Source organism: Etheostoma cragini, chromosome 5, assembly GCF_013103735.1.
Source record: "Etheostoma cragini isolate CJK2018 chromosome 5, CSU_Ecrag_1.0, whole genome shotgun sequence".
In the NCBI taxonomy this organism is placed as follows: Eukaryota; Metazoa; Chordata; class Actinopteri; order Perciformes; family Percidae; genus Etheostoma; species Etheostoma cragini.
In genome coordinates this window covers 21,371,939-21,392,619 of record NC_048411.1, presented here as the reverse complement: position 1 = coordinate 21,392,619, position 20,681 = coordinate 21,371,939, and the positions used below count along the sequence as shown (strand labels likewise).

At 39.3% G+C, this 20,681-nt stretch overlaps 2 protein-coding genes across 2 annotated transcripts; one reads left to right on the top strand and one right to left on the bottom strand.

Annotated features, from left to right (window-relative positions):
* Positions 1–1,522: 1,522 nt before the first annotated feature.
* tut7 (terminal uridylyl transferase 7) lies at positions 1,523–17,344 on the bottom strand. The gene is made up of 29 exons (XM_034870784.1): positions 17,142–17,344; positions 15,476–15,905; positions 15,066–15,220; positions 14,585–14,701; positions 14,255–14,432; positions 13,987–14,075; positions 13,550–13,601; positions 13,359–13,428; positions 12,974–13,100; positions 12,725–12,844; positions 12,525–12,641; positions 12,200–12,377; positions 11,197–11,876; positions 10,806–10,956; positions 8,992–9,078; positions 8,716–8,816; positions 8,383–8,440; positions 7,897–8,000; positions 7,707–7,796; positions 6,464–6,577; positions 6,067–6,144; positions 5,779–5,956; positions 5,407–5,454; positions 5,220–5,311; positions 5,016–5,131; positions 4,715–4,896; positions 4,459–4,532; positions 3,920–3,983; positions 1,523–3,141 (listed from the first exon to the last, which is right to left on the bottom strand). Exons 2-29 carry the CDS (start codon positions 15,885–15,887, stop codon positions 3,083–3,085), a joined length of 3,891 nt encoding a protein of 1,296 aa, XP_034726675.1. The 5' UTR covers positions 15,888–15,905; positions 17,142–17,344; the 3' UTR covers positions 1,523–3,082.
* Positions 17,345–18,099: 755 nt separating this feature from the next.
* Positions 18,100–20,565, top strand: LOC117944202 (cyclin-O). The gene is made up of 3 exons (XM_034870787.1): positions 18,100–18,619; positions 19,375–19,560; positions 19,655–20,565. Exons 1-3 carry the CDS (start codon positions 18,266–18,268, stop codon positions 20,267–20,269), a joined length of 1,155 nt encoding a protein of 384 aa, XP_034726678.1. The 5' UTR covers positions 18,100–18,265; the 3' UTR covers positions 20,270–20,565.
* Positions 20,566–20,681: the final 116 nt, after the last annotated feature.

Genomic DNA, 20,681 nt, shown 5'->3' with positions numbered 1-20,681 from the left:
GACCCAGCTCATCCTCAGGAACCCGGTCACCAGAATCTAAACAAGTGTGTAGAATGTGACATGTTGTGACTGCAGCACTGATGTTTGCAACTTCCTTCATGTGAGCCTCCTGTACTTTGACTTTAAGATGCCAAATGCATGCTCAATAGCCACACGGGCTGCATTGAGCTTTGTGTTGAAGAGCTTTTGCCTAACAGTAAGGTGCCCATTATCTGTGTAGGGCTTCTTCACATGTAGCAACAAAGAGCAGGTTGAATCAGCAATGATGGGCAATCCCTCTGGTAACAGAGCCTGAGGATTCAATTCCAGTTGCTGTGCTACACCAGCGTATCAAAATGCTCTTGCATCATTTCAGCTTCCAGGGTGACCTACATTGACATAATAAGAGCAGCGCTCGCTGTCACAGAATCCGGTGAGAATGATGGAGTAAAACAGTTTCCTTTTATAATAGGCTACGGGGTTGTTGCAAAATGGTTTGACGATGGGAATGTGACATCCATCAAGAGCACAGACTGTATTTGGAAAGCCGGCTGTTTGAAAATGTCATTGCGATGTGGGCCATGAAATGTGATGTGACAGATGTGTCACTAGGGAACAGAAGTGATGGAGATGGGTTGACATGGTGGATTTTGTAATGTTGAATAGGTCTTCAACACCCCTATACTGATTAACTCGAGTCCACAGGTAGGCAAGATCAGCATGGGTTTCAGGCAACTTGGCACGCTGTCTGTTTGTTTAAAATGGTCCCAACATTGTCGTAACATCCTATAGCAAAGAAGAATGAATGATCAAATTGAGATGAATAATTAAGCTGATTTTTACAGTTATAAAACCCAAATTGTGTTTCCTGGAGCAGTTATTTCATTAATATGGTTGCTGAGCATGTACTCAGTACTGTAGCCTATATGAAATAATAATCGAACCTTAAACAGCATGACAATAAACATTATAGGCTAATAAATTCCTCTGCTATTCATTCGTTTTATGAATGCTTTAATTTGCCAAAAATGTAGGAGCATTTCTAAACTTACTTGATCATATATGAGCATCATCAAAACAAAAGTGATTTTACTGAATGCGATCAGAAAAATTAAACCACTATTTTAAAAGAACTGTGGGTATGTTTGCGCTGTCCTTTGGAATATTTAGCGTTAAATCACGTTCTGTCTTGAAGTCGATCTACGTAGATAAGAAGGGAAATCTCTTCACATCTGTACAAACTACAAGTAGCCTACAGATGATCAAACAGCAAGTAATCATCTTTATAACTTCCTTTACATGCTTTGAAGGCTGATGGAGGAAAACGTGTCCGACTAGACTGCGGATATTTGTCCCCGCCCCCGGCTGCTGCCGTCTGCTCTGCTCTAAAATATACTTAGCGAAGACAAATAGTTACCCATCCACCCATGATTTTCAGCACTATCATGTTCATTCCAGGAGTTACACATCACTGATAACTACTATGTTGTATGAACATACCAACAGTGACATCAATAAACATTGTTTTGGGAAAACAACACACTGGGATTTGATTCCGTTTAATGAATTATTTGAGACAAAATGGATTGCAAGCCAACCTTTCCTGGAAGGATCGGGGTTCCTAATAAACTAAACCTCCCAATTTAGTCCAACAAAAGAAATGGAAATAAAGCTGACATTAAAACAAAGCTACTTTAAAATGAGAAATGTGATTATAATACCATCAACACCACATTTATTTTAATAAAAGTCAGCCATATTAGGACAACAATAAAGCCAGACAGTCCATATTCAAAATTGAATGATAAGCAGGTCTTTGAGACATTTAACTAGCAGCAACATAATTAAAGGGGGTGTACCCTCGCACAGTGCAGCTACAAATCTGTGGCACCATAACAAAATGAAGCCTTTGTGGCAAATAAATACATTTATCTCTTCACGGAGATCCCCTCTAGTTCACGGGTAAATTAACAGTGTTTGCAGCAGCGTAAACTATCAGCTGGAACAATTATTTGATAAGGTTTTTTCAGTTTATAGTCCAATATCTTCAACAAAAATGTTTTTGCACTATGAACACTTCTTAGCATGTGTGAAAACACATATAGGTTACAGAGAGTCGTTACACTGGCCTTCTGTACACACATAGTTGAGGGGCAGTATGTATCTATGAAATAGGGGGGTGGATCAGCAGTCTTGGAAAATAAACCTATGATCCTGAAAAAATGACTACAGGGTGGTTTCCCTAATACAGAGACACACAAACATACTGTAGGTTGAGCTGCTTTCAAGGCTGAAGGAGAGGCGGACTGCTGGACGTCAGTGCAGAGGACTAAAACAGACTTTAAAAAAATAAAATAAAATGTTGGCTATTACGTACACTGCCATTCTAAAGTTTTGGAACAAACTACATTGTCATTTCTTTTTTTTTTAAACATAAAAAAACTTGTAATTATAAAAGAATGAGTGAAGTGAGAGTGACTTATTGGTTTAAATTTGAAACGGCCTTCTTGATGAGGACTCTGACCTCGAGTCAATTTAAAGTTGCAGACAACACACCATACCAACGTATTGGCCATTTGTCTTACAGCTGAAGCAGTGTTTACAAACACTTTGTTTTAACAGAGTTGAGCCAATAGTGTTAAAAAGCATTAGCCTTAAATATAATACAAATATATAGTATGTTATCTGCAAAAAATACCCAATTATGGTGATCAAGAGCAAAGATATTAAACAGATTTCAGAAGGACTTACTTTTAGACGCGATTAGTATATAAAAAAAAAAAAAAAAAAAAAAAAAAAAAAAAAAAACTTGACTGGCAGTGTAGGTAAACAAAGACGTGGTGCATGCATAATGGCTTCTCTTGCTAAAATGAAAGCTTTAAAAAGCTCCTCCAATGAGGAGAGCTTGGAGGGGGGGGGATGGGGGGAGGCAAAAACATAAAAAGGCCCTATTTGGCTTCAAGTCATGGCGTCCTGGCTTTGGCTTTTAACAGGCTCCCATTGGCCCTACAGTCCCCTTCAGATTCAATGGTTTCTGGACTTTGGGATGCTGTCTGCCGGGACAAGAGTAGAACCTTGTGGTTTGCGTAGCCATAGCTGCTGCTCATTCAACTGGGCTCTTCCTGTGACCAGAGCGACCCAAATTTCGGCAGGCTAAACTACCTGAAACAAACAAGAATGCAATTATCAAAATTGATTTCAAAACATTTTTTAACCTGCAGTGGTACACTTTCATAAAAGTAAAAACTACATTTTCTAAATGACAAAAAAAAAGAGCAGACTTCCTCATCATGATGAACTGACCGCTGCATTTGCTTTATTTGCACAGAACCGTTTCAGGCTACAACTATGATCACTCACAAAATGTTTGACTATATAGAAAACAAAAGAAAAAAAACAGGAGCAAAATGCTAAACTGTAGCCCAAACATCAGCAAACGTTCAATCCTGACTCCAGAGACAGATGGATGAACCTGAACCTGCTGCGAACATTTCTTGCTCTCATTCTCTCTCAGCAGCCCTAAGACAAGACAGTTGGATCCCCCCCCCCCAAAAGAAAAAAAAAACAATGAGCTGTTTTACTGAGACTAATTCTTGAGTACAGAGTATACAGAGCAACTTCTCTCCCTGAATTATAGACATATGTATGGCTCAAACAAGTTGTTGGGGTTATAGGGAAACTATGTTTGCTGAAGGGAAAGCTGCATCCATAATGGGAAAACATATTTTTTATGATGATGATGATGATGATGATGATGGTAGGTGAGGTAGAGTATTGTAAATCACTTCTAACATTCCAGGAAGTAATTTAAATTAAACAATACCTTTTTAAATAATAAATTGGTTATACAATGACACTGACAATTAGGTACTGTCACAGTGAAAGACTCGTCACCTAAGGCTTTTCAACTGAAGCCAAAAAGTAGAGTAAATCTACATACCAGCTTGTGGACTCAATATCACATTTTGTTGCTTTCTCTTCTTCTCTTCTTGTATAGGTGAACCCTAGAAAAGGAAGATAAACAGGGTCTAAGATTCAGCAGTGTAGATAAATGGTAAGGCTACACATTATGAAGAAAATATTCAAATGGGAAATTGAAAATTGAATATTGCAATAACAAATTGACTTGCAATAAATTAACCAGTATTAAAGTGTACTCAGTTTCACATTATTGCTGCATTCAGTAATCTGCTCAAATACAACAAATTGCTTAAATTTAAAACAAATTTAAGAAATTTAACATTTCCAACATTTTATTAAACAAATTAGACATTGTATTGAATATAAAAAAAGGCACAACTATAAAGTTACATTACATTTCAAAGTGCAGTTTGTTAATGACATTTTATTTCAACTAAATCTCTTGCGTGTTTTTCACAATATGTCACAGCACTTTGGAATGTGTTAATTGCGCCAGTTAATATCGCAATAAAGATACAACAATATATTATGCAGCCCTAATGACCGGTGAGATCATACCTGTCTCTCCTTTTCTCTTAAATTCCTCAAGTGGGCTGAAGGAGTGGAAGTAAAGCCATCCATCTTCACATTTCCTAATGACAATAACACGAAGGAAATGAGTCAGTTGCCTCCTTAATCTTTATGAATAACATCAATGCATAATATCTTCTTGTACTTTATATTTTTGATGCAGTAGAATATAAAAGAAACTATGGAGTTAAAAGAAATCTTTTAGGAGTGCTTAATGCAATTACAAAAACTAACTGTACAGTACCTGCAGGGCTTCTGTACAGCTGACAGTCCCTCTTGATATGGGAACTTGATCCACACAGGTAGCAGCAGCGCACCTCTAGCGAATCTCTTTTCCTCCAGTGGTCACTCTTGTGTCTGACCTGATCCTCTGCTGTGTCTCGCAAGTGCTCTGGCCTTCTCTCAGAGTCCCGCCTGTGTTTGGACCTGGGCCAAAAATGTTAACAATATATAACAAACATGTAGCCAGATACATGGTGCAGACAGACTTTCATCTGCACGTAAACACTGCGACAAATTCAGACATGTAAAGTGATTATACATACTTTTTACGCATGGGGCAGTCTTTCATGAAATGGCCGATTTTGCCACAGATTCGGCAGCAGCGATCATTGGGAGCCACTTCTCCCTCAGTGAGGACTTCAGGATCGAAGAAATACTCCTGGTAACAAGTAAAGACAAATCACAATTTTAATAATTGGATGATGTCACCACAGTGTGCAAATGTGGTTTTTAGACAGCAAACTAACCATCTGACTGGGGTACACCGGAGGAAAGACTTTCACTGGTGTTCCAAACACTGTTCTGCCATTGATGAAAGCCTTCATGATGAAGTTAGTCACTGTTTTGATAACAGGAGATAAGAAATTATATTAGAGAAGACACCAGGGACAAAGACAACCAAACAACACAAGATACAGACAGAAATAATCATACTTTTCCTGGAAAGACCAGCACCAAGATTATGATTCAGGTCAAACGGATCTGGAATATGAACAGATGACAAATAATAATAAATAGAAAGCCTGACAAATAAAGAAAAGTATTTCACAGCAGCCATATACATCCATATACATACAGTAATTTGATTCAGAAAACAAAACTAACATTACTTATCATTAACAGTGGTATGAATTCATGAACTGGAAGGACAGCAGCATGTTATAGTACCAAAGCAATCATTTTAAAAGAGCCTGTTTGGTTAGACAAGTTTAAACCAGGACACAACAATTTGTTGCAACTGCCTGTTGTAATATTACTTATCTGTTTGACATAAGTCTGGAGCCTGAATTTGTTACACAAGCTGACCTTCAATGACAATGTATTTGGACGTCCACTGCTTGTTGAAGGTGGTGAGGCAGCCGTGCTGACGGATGCAGACAACATGCTCTCTGAAGTCAAAGTCCTCGGTATAAAAGCGGAGCAGGCCGAGCCACAGCTCTCCCACCGTCTCAGTGTTCTTCCCATAATGTGGCCAGCAACTGGGCTGCAGCATGAAGAAGACAACATTAATGTGTTATTAAGACACAGTGTGATGTGCACATTTATTAAAATGTTTACAGGGGCACTCATATGTGAAAAATACAAAACACTCACAAGGGATTTTAGGTCATCAAAGAAGTACACATTCCAGCCTTCAACTAGCACCTCCGGCTTCTTCTTTCCATCATAAATCTGCAACAATCAGTTGAGACGTTTATAAAATATGCATATTCTTGGCAATAGTGTAGTAACTTCATTTTTATAAAGTTATTACCTCTATAGAATAGGCCCAAAAATCTGGAGTTTGGGATGTCAAATAGCAAAATAATGAGAAAATCTGGGATTTTAGAACGGCCAGAATAATCTAGACATTCTATAAAGTCAATCTTAGTTTGCTTTAACAAGTTTACACTGAAATTGTGTTCAGACTGGAGGGATAAAATACAGTTTATGGGATAGTTTAAAATGCAAACAGAGATTTTAACCTTTTTTATTTTATACATGCCAGTACCTCTTGCAGCACAGGGATAACTGGTGGGTTTCTCTGCTGGAGAAAGAACAGCACCATGAGGGTGTAAGCGTAGGACGAGAGGCTACCACGTGAAGCATCCCCAATGTCACACATCTGTAATGGGACAAAAAGAAATATCATGGTAATACTTAATGCAATTTTTCCCATACACCGCCCAGGTAGATTACATTCGAATTACATTTTTTCCCAATTTACAATGTATTTTACAGCGCATAGAGACCAGTGGCCTAGAGCCCGTCCCCCTTGTTAATTTGCACTCCGCGTGCATGACATTGTCAACACTTTACTTCAGGCCCAGAGGCGTTAGTAGCACGCTGCCGCTGGTCTTGCTGTGGGATTAACTGTATTCACAAAACGTAGAAATGCTGTGGCCACACCACTGTGAGAGCTCTCTGAACATCATTTATCAGTTTATTTGTTACCCATGTCTGCGGCAGTCTCCTCCTATCTATATCTTTATAATGGAACTAAACGCTAAAGGAGCTAATTGTTGCTAATTTAGCCGTCAGTTCTCGTTCTCCATGCCTGAATCCATGTATTTAGGGACTTGAGCCTGAATAAAACCCGAGATATTGTTGGCTGTAACAGTTTTAAACTACAGCTCAGAGTTGTTTTAATGACAGAAATCTTCAAATGAGATCCTAATGAATGCAACAAGGACATTTACAGTAGCCTACTAAACTGTGTTTACAATCCCCAAACCACAAATTAAAACACTTAAAAAGCAAACAACCATCTAACAAAATTACAGACCTTTCAACTTTAAATAGCCTTAGTCTTATATGATTTAACAGGAATTAGGAGTAGACGGTATTGACATTTTTAATAACATGTAACTTTCTAGATGGATAAAAGTATTAAGGTTAAAAGGTCCCATGGCATGAAATTTCACTATGAAGTTTTTAACTTGCGTTCCCACCGCCTGCCTTTGGTCACCCAGTGGCTCGGAATGGCACATCATGGCTACACTTCATCTGTATAATATTTTGTGCAATAAGTTTAATTTGTAAATGGTTATTTATTCTGAAAGTATGTGTTAAACAATAACTAGGCTGCATAACATTAAATAGTTCATAAACCGTTGGACTAGTTTTTACTGAACCCAGTAATCATGCGTCACCACATCCTGCACCACTCACCACCAAGTAAATTCTTAACCTGTGGGAAACACTGTAATGCAATATATCATATGCATATGACCCCTTGAGTGTTGAAAGCACACCTTTGCAAAAACCTTCATGACGTAACAGAGGATCTTCACCCTTCTGTCAATGGCGGCATACGAAGCTAGCAGGTTTGTGTTGTGAAGGGCCTAAAAAAGATTTGTAAAAACATTACAAGTTATTCAATAGCAAATTTAAGACAAAATAAAAAATGGGAAGAAAAAAAAACGCAGGGAGTAAAAGCCTTACCAGGGTGTTATAGAGGCTGATGTCTCCCTCCAGGCCGGTGCGAACATGGTAGAACTTCACGATCGGCACTTTTGCTGTGGTGATGGGCAGGATGTTCTTCAGACCTTGTGAAAAGGGACAGATGTGGAAACAGATAAAAATGTATGCATTGACATTTTGTAATCTATAAATCTTACTTTTTGAGGCTTTTGTCAAATGAAGAAAAAAAAACATGATACACACTATATTGTACTACACCTTCCTTAAATTACTTACTACCATGACTGCTGAATGGAAACAAATGTGATGGCTGCAAGTTGAGAAACTATTTACTTAAAGCGTAACTCTCGCCAAAATGCAACCTAGGGTCATTTTGTGAATGTACCTGAGTCAAACTTTCATTTAAAAGCATATTTAACAGAAGGCCTGATGGGTAAAGGGTGTTGTATGCGGCACAGATTGTGACCTTGGCCTACAAAAATACAACTGCTGCGACCTATTACTCACCTGGATGTTTCTTCAGCAGTCTTGCCAAGCTTTCAATGATGCTGATGCAGTCAACATCCTGTGGAAGACATTCATGAAACAAGTTCAGTTTTAGAGATTAGATATTACAATGAATCACACTAACATATGCCTCATACTTTTATTCTCAAAATGATTGAAGCAGAAACATGGAATACCAACAAAAGTTGTTTTCTGTTTCCATACAAAACTCAATTCAATAAACTAATAAACACACTCAGGTTTCTGAATTAGGAATCTGGTCAGGTTGCCAAAATTATATATTTCCACAAAAATTACATCTCAGTACTTGTAATAAGTTTAAATGTTACTTACATCTATGGTCTCCTGTCCCTCAAGCACCATGCAGATGTCGAGGTCACTCTGTCTGAAGCCAAAGCCATTTTTGGATGATCCAAACAGTTGGAGCTTAGCTCCTGTCCCATCACAAAACATGAGTTGTCAGTTTAATCATATGTGTGCACTCCGTTGTAACATCTTAGTGGTTAATGGACAATTGACTAAAATGTCCTATCATGCATTATCATCATGCTAATTTAAGTTTGGAAATACTAAAAGATGCTAAACAGTGAAGATGGTGGTTTACTTTACCAGGAAACTGCCGTCTAACAAAGGTCTCCAGGTCTTGAAGGATGTGCTCTCTTACACCTACTTCCAGTTCATCTGGGGCAAAGTCAGCTAAAAAAGAAACAAACCTATCATCAGATCTGACCAAAGTCATCCACTTTATTTTAACGATTTCAACTGTAATTCAACTACATAGCATTGCGGGATGTGACAGAAACGTGCTCTGGTTTATTGGCATGTCTTTAAAATAATCACAATTGCTCCAGCGCCGCTGCAAAATAACCTTGGGAAGGAACTTTTTTTGGTTGAACGTGTACGTTGAAAAGTTGTTTTAGAAGTGCAACAGAAAACTCACATTGGACAGATAGTCATAGCCCTCATAAATCAACCAGAGTTTAAAATTCCAACACAAAGAAAGCGATAGGTAACAGAAAACTGTCTGAAAAGAAGGACATTTGGCGAATTTCAAGGCAATCCCGGAAGTGGAAAGTTGTGCATATAGACTACATGTAACACTGACGTCATTAACTCAAGCCCTTTTGATACACATTGGCCTTCATGCAAGAACCACTCAAACGTAATGTTTAAGTGGCAAATACAAGGGGTTTAAGAAACTTGACTTATTCAGAGACTGGTCGTATGGGCCAGGTACAGTTAATCGGACTCTTTGGAACACTTTGAAATTTGGATTTAAATATGTTACTAAAATCTAAATAAAAAAACGTAAGAATTAAAGAGAAAAATAAAACGTATAAATACAATTTAAAAAAAAGGTGCCTTTCTCTGCACTCAAGGACACCGTACAGGGATACATATATAATTAAACAACATTACCACAGCAGAAAGAGACAGAGCAATGGACATTAAGTGGAATAGGCAATTCAGAAATGGAGGAATGAATCAATGTTTCTAAGTTGGGGTGGTAATGAATTTCAGAGACGGGGAGCAGACTGAATGCTCTGCTTCACATGGTGGTGAGACAGGCGGAGGGGACAGACAGATTTATGGAGGAAGATGATCTGAGGGAGAGGGAGGGAGATGGACACTGAATGAGATCAGACAAATATGGGGGGGGGGGGGGGGCAAGGTTGTGGATGGCCTTGAATGCAAACAGGAATTTAAATTGGATACAGAACTGGACCGGGAGCAAGTGGAGCCGCAAAAGGACAGGAGTGATGTGGTGGACGGAGAGGGTTTGACTTAAGATGTGGGCAGTTGAATTCTGGATGAGCTGAAGTTTATGAAGGGATTTGTTAGGGAAGCCGATGAGTAAAGAGTTCCAGTAATCCAGACGGCAAGTGACGAGGCTGTGGACAAGGATGTTGTGGGGGGTAAGGGAGGGGCGGAGGCGATTGATGTTTTGTAGGTGGAAGTAGGCAGACCGGTTAATGTTATTGATGCAGGGTTGAATGGATAGTGTGCTGTCAAGGATGAAACCCAGACTCATAAACTTGGGCAAGGGTGAAACGGAGGAGTTATTAATTGTGAGAGAAAAACTGTTGGTTTTGGATAAAGGGGATTTGGTGCCAATGAGGAGAACCTCGGTTTTATTACTGTTTAATTTGAAGAGATTTTAGCCCTGATGTTCAAATATGACATATTTAAAAAGATAATCCAATGCCTTGATTTAAGTTTTGTGTAAAATGAATAACCCATACATGCTCTTTCCTTGTGTAATGGCATTTCCCTTGTAATACCTCTTTACAATAAAATTAAAGTAAAATTTGTATAATTTGGAAATCAGTTGTCAGTTAGATACACGTGGGTGGCATTTCATTGCTGTTAATTATCTATCTCTGACGCAAAATACTCATGCAATCACATACTGTATCACTCACTGTAGCACTGCTCACAGACTTTGTTAAGGACACTAACAAACTCTGGTGTTATTGGGGGCAAAGGATCCAGCAGCACTTTCTTGAAATCTTCCGGACAGTCTTTCTTCAGATGGCCATCACGCTTGCACAAGCTGCACACCACCATGTGTGACTAAGAGAGATAAAAGTAATTTAATTAAGATGTGAATCATCTAAAAACAGGGTCATTTGCCACAGTTTCTTGTCTAGTTGAACTTCCAGTAACCTACAACCTAAACGGATTTATATGCCCGCTTAAATACAAAATATGTTATTTCTTTAACATATTCATAAGAACTGGGGAATTACTTTCCAGAGGAGGTATTCATAAAAAATTGTCCATAAGTGAAAACAAATAGGAGGCTACACCTACCTTGCCTCTGGTGAAAGCTTGCCTGGTGAATTCATAAGACAGTCTCTTCTGTTGTTGGCCTTTATTTTCTGGGCCTTCATACTTAGTTGTCTCCTTTAAAGGTTGAGGTGAGAGACCCACAGGTGCAAACTCCAACTCTTCCTCATCCATTGAACCAGGTGTGTCCAAATCTGGACCCTCCTCATCAGACAAAAGCTCCTCCCCCGAGATCTCGTCCACTGGGAAAATCTCCTCATCCTCTGTGGTGAAGCTGTCCAAGTGATGTCTGTTATGGGTGTCCACATCAATATCCTCATCCTCAGACACACTGCTTTTGCCCCGGTCCTCTTTCTCCTTCTCTCGTTCTTCGTCTGAGTCACTATATTCTTCAACTTCCTCCTCTTCCTCAATAATGCAATCCGAGTCTTCAGGACCGTTTTCTACAGCTTTAGGTTGATTTGCATGTTGTGGCTGAAGACTGAGTTGACTGAAACCTGACAGGCATGCAGTCTCTTCAGTCAGAGCCTCGTCCTTCGTCCCCTGAATAGTTCCACGCTTTGCCTTTGTCTTATGATTAGGAGCTGGCATGTTGAGTGGCAGTGCAAAGTACTTGTATGTGTTTTTGAGGCAGTGGATGATGTACTCGTACATTTGCTGGCTGTTCACTGTGCGAGCCACATTTCTCTTGACAGCAAACGGGTCTAAACACAGAAACAGACAAAAAGTCATTACTGACAGTTAAAACCATTTAAGAGAAATGCATCTCTATGTATTCAACAGAAATGTAGATATGATCTTCATTTAAAATCTGAAAGACAAGGTTGGGTACCATTTGGGGTCAGCATATCATCAAAACCTCCAAATTCCACTTGTAAAGTCAACAGTATTCCATTAATTAATTACACTCATGAACCGAGAAATAGCAAATGTGGCATTTCAATTTCAATTTCATTGCTGACCGTTTATTTTAACTTGGAAATTATCAACCTTAAAATTAAGTCTACAAAATGAGAAAGTTTCGAACCCTCCACAGCGATGCGTTTCTTTGGCCAGTCTTTTATCTCTCGGGAGAGGACAGGACTGGTCCGTACACTGATTACATTGTCAGCCAGGTTGAACTCCAGCGAGTAGAAGCGAAGCATTTCCACCCAGAGAAGCCCGACTTCCACAGGCGGGTGAGGGCTCTGAAACACCAGCGGAACCTGCAAGAGCACACAGACAGTAATTTAACTACAGGATCATCACTTTAATCAGAGAAAACTATAAAATCAATGTATCAAACTGTCAAATAAAGGAACCAACAGGCTTTTCTAAGAAAGAAAAAACTACATTAGCGTCTTCATGATTACCTTTCCCTTTACACACGAGCCATCTGCTGGCTGTTCTTTGGAGGAAGAAGCCCAGTGTAAATGTCCATCCTCTATATGCGTGAGATTGTAGTCCGACAGCCTGCTATTCAAAAACACCTTAATCCAAAAGCAGTTAGTTAGCTATGGCCAATCCTGAAATGTATACTGTATATTGTTTTTTAGGTTACAACACAACACACCTCTTGTTTCAGGTAGGTAGGCAAGATGGGCTCTTTGCGCTGCTGTAAGAAGTAGATAACCATGAGGGCGAAGACATACGGTGGCAGCCCACCTTCCTCTGCACGGTCAATCTTACAGATCTAAGCCAGAAGCAGTAACAAGTTAAAAATAAAAATAAAATAAAAATAGTAATAGTGATGTACTGAGCAGGTTTTACCAGTTGCCTGAGTAATGTGAGGAACAAGTCAGGGTCTTAACTGGACACATACCTGGGCCCAGCGTCTGAGACCCAAAACCAGTGGGAGGAGGAGAGCCTCCTGACTGGATAGAGCAGAAAGATAAGAGGTGGTTTGGAACGCATTTTCATTCCCTGCGCTCACTTTGCACATCAGGCCACTGTTGAGAAAAATAACAGTTTTAGTGTACTCATGCATGTAATAATTTAACCCTGATATGAGTAATTGTCTTTCTTCTCTATGCATGCAATCCTAACCTAACCCTGACCCATTCTGGTAGTTTCATAATGTCGAGATTATCGATCAACCTGACCTGAACTTTTCAAAAGATAATTTCTTTAAAGTAAATCACAGAGTTTGATTCCTTAATTAGACATGCAAATATTCCAGCAAGTTAAGAACCCTTGGATATACCCACCTCTTTTTTTCTTTGCAGATGACCACAGGCACCCGGGCATGAAAATCAGCTTCCATATCAACAAAAATAGCTGAGGACAAAACAAGACTAAAATTTAAAACTTCCATGTCAGCGTAGCACACGAATGAATTTCCTATCGTGGAATTGTTTTGTTTTAACAATCACGGTCACATTAATAAGAGGTGACTCACAGCTCACAGAGAGGCACTCCTTGACCAACAATAGGACGTCTGGCTGATGCATCTGTGAATGCATTCCATTTCAAAGTCTTTATATGACATAAATACAATATAAAAAGGACATATAAATGTGGCGAGTCTTACATAACACAACATCCACAAAACAGTCACTTTTAAACATAAATGCAAAATAATTGCAAAGTAAACACTTTGTTAACCATAATGCTGTCCCTTTCTTTACTCCACGATTGCCATTAAGTCATACTGGTGTGAAGAATATCTAACAGTATGAACAACAGTCTGAACTGCAACCTGTAAATAAAAGCTGTTTATGTTGTATCTTTTTTACTGAGGTGTGGGAATATTACTGAAAAATTGAAAAAAAAACTAAAGAAAAAAACACATAAAAAACTGTGTCCACACTATCAAACTCACACTGGGCTACTCACGTGAGGTGGATACTGAATGTCAATGTTGACATCCGAATCTTTAAATCCAAACTTTGTGCAAGATGATCCATACAGCCTGAGCCTGATCTCTACATATGAGAGAAAGAGATATGGAATTATTTACATTAGAAACTAATATACATAATAACGAACTGACGTAAAGCCTACGAGCCAACATCATGTTTGCTACAAAGCATTATCATGATCCGGATTGAATTCAGATCTTGTCTCTGTGCCCAAACGAATATTTTATCCATGGGTGACTTACCAGGCAGGACGGACAGAAGGAGGTCTTGCATCATAGAGACAACGCATTGTCTCATCTTAACATCCAGGTCATTCATCCCGTGTTCCTGGACAACAGCCTCTAGCGCAGCACTTACTGCACTGACCTGCTCTGGGCCAGGAGGCAGAATCTCAGTCAGCATCACTTGCTCTTGCTTCTCCTATAAACACAAACAAGCAAATAGGGTTTCAACACTAGTTTAAATGCATAAAAACTAAAACTGCATAATGGCAGTATGTTAGTCTCATCGGTCTACAAACTTTTACCGTAATCATCTAAAAAGGTGTTTAGTATAATAAGACCATTCCTTACCCTGGCCCTTTTTTTGTGCCGTTTGTCTCTAATATGTCTGTAAGCGTCAGACACAGAATCCAGCAGAACATCACACAGAGCGCAGCTGTAAAGTGCCCCAGGGTTGCTATGGGACCTCTGAACCAATCAAAAAAAAAGGAGGAAAGTACAGACATCAGACAACAGCTTCAATAATTATACTGTTACAGATCACCTTAAGTCCAATGTACTTCATAAACAGCAACTTTAATCAAAAATAGAATGCCTAATTAGGTTTAACCACTCTTAAAATATATCAAAGCAAATTAGGTCCGCAACTAATGATTTTTCATATTGATATGCAGATTATCTTCTCTTATTTATCACTTGGAATATAAAACATCAGAAAACAGTGAAAGACCCTATACTATGAATGAAAAAATGACAGAAACAATGCATAAACTGAAAAATGATTTGACCAAAAGTAACTTATATATGTGGCTGTGTACACAGACGACTGTACCTTCTTCAGGCTGTAGATCTCATCTCGGTTAAGCCGCCTCTCTGCCTGCTGTAGGCTGTGCAGCTCTTTGGGGGAGAGTGTGGACTCTTCAACCACTGGGCCCCTGTTCTCTTCAGCATAAGCTTTATTCTTGTTTCTGTTTCTCCGTCTTCTCCCTTTTGGAAGTAAGAAATACATGTGTTGAATATGGTTTTTATGGTGATAGAGTTCATCTGTAATATGTATATGTCACGGATAATAGAGTACAAGTACCAGTTCTTACAGTCAGACTTAAGACACACACACAAACATACACACACACAATCACTTTGGCGTAAAATGGCGAATAAAGAATCATGGTGCAACCCATATCTAAAGGTGTCCATTAAGTGTTCTACTCTTTTCCAAGCATAACATTTCCAAATCCTCACCTGATTTATGAGCATTTCCATCAGTGTCCTCTCTCCCCCCCTGCTCCCTGCCCTCCTTTGGACCTTCTCCCTGGTTACTTCTCCTCCAGTGCTGCTGTGAGCTCTCTCTCCAGTTATCTTCTCGAGTCCCACCACTGTTCTCAGGACCGGAGAACCACCGAAGGTCATCTTTCTGCGAGGGGCTGTGACCACCTCTAAATCCACCAGGGGAGTAACTGAGGGGCCCCAGGCCTCCCTTCTTGGGACTGGCCCGGTAAGGTCCACCTGGATTCTTGCCCGGCTGACCTCCCTCTGATCTGTAGTTCTGTCCTCGACCCTGGTCCGGTGTCCTCCAGCTTTCCGCCCTCTCTGCTCCTGCTCCCCTGTCCCAGCCACCTTGCCTAGCCCGGTGAGGCCTGCCTGAGTTTTCCATGGTTCAATTATGCTAAAACTGCAGAATGAAATGTTCTGTTAGTATGAAATGGTCCTCATTAGGGCAATAATAAATAAATAAATAAATAAATAAATAAATAAATATATATATATATATATATATATACACACACACACACACACACACACACACACACACACACACACACAATCTCAACTAGTGTAATATTCGTATTGCAAAAGATTGCAACATATCACGCTTGACACATGTTTTTGTGTTAGTTGAAAAAAATGTCAGTAGAAACCTGCAAATTAAAATATAACTCACTTCTTTAAGTATTGCCTTTTATGTTCAATGTGTTCAATAATCGAATATTAGACATGTACTTCAATTTGTTTCAAATTCAGCAGGCAATTTGTAGTATTTTAGAAGAAAACGTAAAGAAACAGAAGGCAGAACTAACTGACAATTTAATATTTGTTTGTTTATAGCAAGTAATATAGTTAACGTGACATTGAAAGTTATCGCATATGGCATATTTTCCTCATGCAATCAAAACATCCTAGATCCAAACTGTATGCCAACAGAATCATATGCTATAGTTTTGGGGAAGATGCCCTTCCTTTGGAACAGCAGCATGCGTTTTCAGATGCCTGTGTATTTCATTGTGAATAAACTGGTATTGGCTGTGAACGTTGACTGGTCTCAACTTTGGTTCTAAACCGTGGACAAACTAACGTTAACATTGATGCTTCTAATATTATCACTAACTTTCGTTAATATAACATCATCGTAAGGTTAATTGAGGTTACTGTGTTTGCACAATTGTAACGTTAGTCAGAGACTCAAGTTACCAGGATAACGTTAACTTTAACGTTGAACAACTTTAGGACATTGTTATTGCATGGTGTTAGCATAAGCTAGCTTACTAGCTTATGCGGTCTGATGTGCCTCTAACGCTACTTTTTCCTCTTCCTCGAGTTAACGATGTATAACTTTATCAAGCATGTAGCCAACACACCGTCAACAAATTAGTGTAAGTCAACAAATGTAACGTTAGCTAACTTGCCACATGTAGCCCAACCAGCTAACGTTTCTGTCAGCTAACGTTATTTCTATTTAGCCTACTAGCTAACTACTACACCTAAAACGAACGTTAGCTACCCAGCTAGCAACAGCTAGCGTTATTGTTTATATCAGGTTTTTTTCAAGCTGCTCAGCCTGCTCAAATGCAGTCATCGGTAAAATGTCAGCAGAATTTATCAATACCGAGTATTATATTCAATAAAATACCTTTTTAACGTGTGCAGAGAGCATACTTGAAGCCTTGCTCAGGTCTGACTTGGCATGATCGCTCGTCTTGCACTGGAGTTTGAAAGATGACGTCTGTTTTGTAATCGTCAGCTTTAAAGTCCCGCCCACCGCAACGTCACGACAGGTCCCCATGATATTTAATAGGAGACGAAACCTTTTTGTGGATTTTGGTATATATGTTCTTTATGTGTATGTATATATTAAGTGATGTTGATTTGTTTAAGTTTGTTTTTTCTCCCGGACGGTATTGTGTATTGTATGTATCCTATCTGGATTTTATTGTAATTGACAATTGAATGAAAAAAAAGAAATATAGCCTACTGTATATGTATATACTGTTTATACTAGACAAAATCGGTTTAAAAGTACAATAGTTAGTTACTAAATATCTTTTAAAATTGGAGATGTACAGTATTATTATGGATAAACAATGACATAACCTCAGTGAGACGGTTAGAGGATCTTTGCCTCCTCCACCCACCTTCACCTTTTAATTTACTATTTTCAGACCTTTCTTAAATTAAAAAATAAATTTAAATAATAAATATAAAAATAATTGTTAAGTGCCATGTTTTGCTTTGGTGGTGTTTTTTCAATAACTATACACTATACTAAAAAAAGAAATAGGAAATAATCTTACAAACAATAGGCTATAATTTTTACAACATCACATGTGAAACACAATTTTACATGTAAAAAATTCACATACAGGCACGTGTGGTGTTCAGTCATTTCTTGTAAAATGCAACATTATAGCCTATGTAAACTAACTAGCAATTTCACGTGTTCAAAAAGAAATTTACATTTGATGAATCCATTCATTCACACACACTTTTAAGGAAGGACATGTTATTTTGTCTTCATAAAATAAGCCAGCAGACAGAAAAAAAAGTAACATATGGTTAAGGTTAATTAAGTCCTATATGGGACAATTAGTGTTTACCCTCGGTTGCCTGGGTGACGGGAGAAAGGTGCAGTGCAGGAGCGGGGATAACCCCGGGAAAACTGACGTAACCAAACGGAACTCCCCTCACCCACAACCAACATCCAGAAGACTCAATATTCAGCCGGTGGAGGCTGCGGTGAGAGATAACCTAACGGAGATGGTTTCATGTGTGAACGATGAATGTGGTTCCGAGACTGTTAACAAACGGAGACGGAAAACCGGCACTTCACCTCCAACAGAAGCGCACACAATGGTCCAGCAGCGGGACACTGCCCGGCACAGAAAGCAGACACTCATGTCCAAGTTGAGTGACTCCGGTTTTGAGGAAGACTTGGGGTCCTCGCCGATTTTATCCCCGGAGCGGATAGATGTGCCCCCTTTCCGCTCAGACGAGCCTCCTGCAGGACAGCTGTCCAACTGGTATCTCCAGTACGGGGACATCGGTTTCAAGATCCAGAGGGAGAAAGAGGCGCAGTTTCATTCCTGCAAAAGCCTGGCACGCCAGCCACAAGTAGGCTAAGACACGTTACACAGTGTTAGGTCAGGTCTATTGCACTGAAATGTTGTGGAAAACACATTGGACTATCCTACATGGAAACATGTTTAGGCTGATTTATTTAACAATTTGCATGAATTAGTTAAGGTCACTTGTCTTCCTTTTTTTTTTAGACTAGCCTACATTATGACTATTATGTAGCCTGTAGGCCTACTTTAAACACTTACCAGTTATTAAGAAAACAACATCTGCAATCCAAAAATATTATTTTGTCATCTAACATAATGGCTCATTTGTATTTATTTGGTAACACTGACTTTAGGTGTTTTAAGGCAGATAGTTAGATTCCCCAGTACATTGGATAGTTTCATAATTTATTGTGGCATTAATATTAACAAGTGGAATGACCTTTTCATAAATGATCATATCACTGTACTTTTGGGATCAATGACATGAAAATATTTGTGAAACTGCTATCAAAATCCAATAGGCTATAGAAAATGTTTAATATTTTTACTTATAAAAGAGAATAAACTCATGCCATCTTTAAGTTATTGTGGCGTAAAGCACAATATTCTGGACCCTGTTGGCATTCTCTAATGGGCCCCTCCCTGCATCCACAGCTTTTCATTCTAGTATTTTTGTGGCCACAAGGGCCATTACTCAGTCCCCTTTCCCCCTGACTGTCACCAAAATGCTCATTTTTTCATCATTATCATGAACTTTGAAGCTGGAGCTTATACTAATTGAGTCTGTGTTTTACATTGCAGCTGACTGCCGAGGCCCGGTGTAGGCTCGTCAGCTGGCTCATCCCTGTACACAAACATTTCCGTCTGTCCTTTGAGTGCTGCTGCTTGGCGGTAAACATCATGGACAGATTCATGGCATCCACACCGGTGGCTGCTGACTGCTTCCAGTTACTGGGTGTAACTGCACTCCTGCTAGCCTGCAAACAGGTGTGTCTTAAGATGTGGTAGAAGCTTGATGAACAGATAGTTTGCATGTTTGGATTTCATTCATTATAGCTCACTCCCTTTCTCTGTCACCCAGGTGGAGGTGTGCTCACCGCGGATCAGCCATCTCTTGTCATTGTGCTGCGATGCCTTCACTAAGGAGCAGCTCTGCAACCTGGAGTGTCTCATCCTCCTCCGTCTAAACTTCCGCCTCGCTGCACCCACCCTGGCCTTTTTCCTGGACTATTATACCAACTGCATTGAGACTGCCCACTTTGAGACTGAGAACACAAGTGGTGACAGGTTTACAATAATGAATCCAGACACAAACAGAACACAGCAGCGCAGCAACCTTGCACAAAAGGTGTGCGAGTTGAGTCTAGCAGACTATGCTTTCAACAAATACCCACCATCTCTGACTGCTAGCTGTGCACTGAGGATAGCCAGTGAGTTAGTGAAAACTGAACAAGCTCTTGTTGTGCATGCAACCACTCAGTCACCGGTAGACCAGTGGGGCAGAATTTTGGATGAACAATGTACAGAGCCATCTGAGAGCCCTCAAATTTCTGATACCGACCCTCTAGCAGTAAAGGGCCACTTCCTGTCTGGGAGTCAGGGGAGCTACAACCACAATCTGGCCCAGGAATGCAAAGACAACCTGAGGCTGTTGGTGTCATTAAACCAGGAGACATTGGAAGTGATGTATATGTGATTACAATTATGCCACTATGCCAAATTTCTGTCCACCGGGGATTTTATTCTTGGGGTTATTTAAAGGTGATGTTCAGAAGTTATGACTGGTGCAAACCCATCTAGACCTTATTTAACCCTTGTCTTGTCTTCCCGTCAAAATTGAAAATCAACAATTTTGTTGACGCTTTTTATCAGTGTTTTTAACTTTTTTTTGCGTTTTTGTCCCTTTTTCAACACCCATTCCCTTTTGTCACTTTTTTGATGTTTTCAACTATAAGTAACACTAACTTATTAACGTTAGTTTTAATTTTTGGAATTCATGGATAGTAAATAAGGAAATTATACCTAATGTTTCAGTTAGAAAAGCAGAAATTAGGAATTATTTAGACTCAAATTAAAGGAGTGGATGCTGATGGATAATCACAGACTAC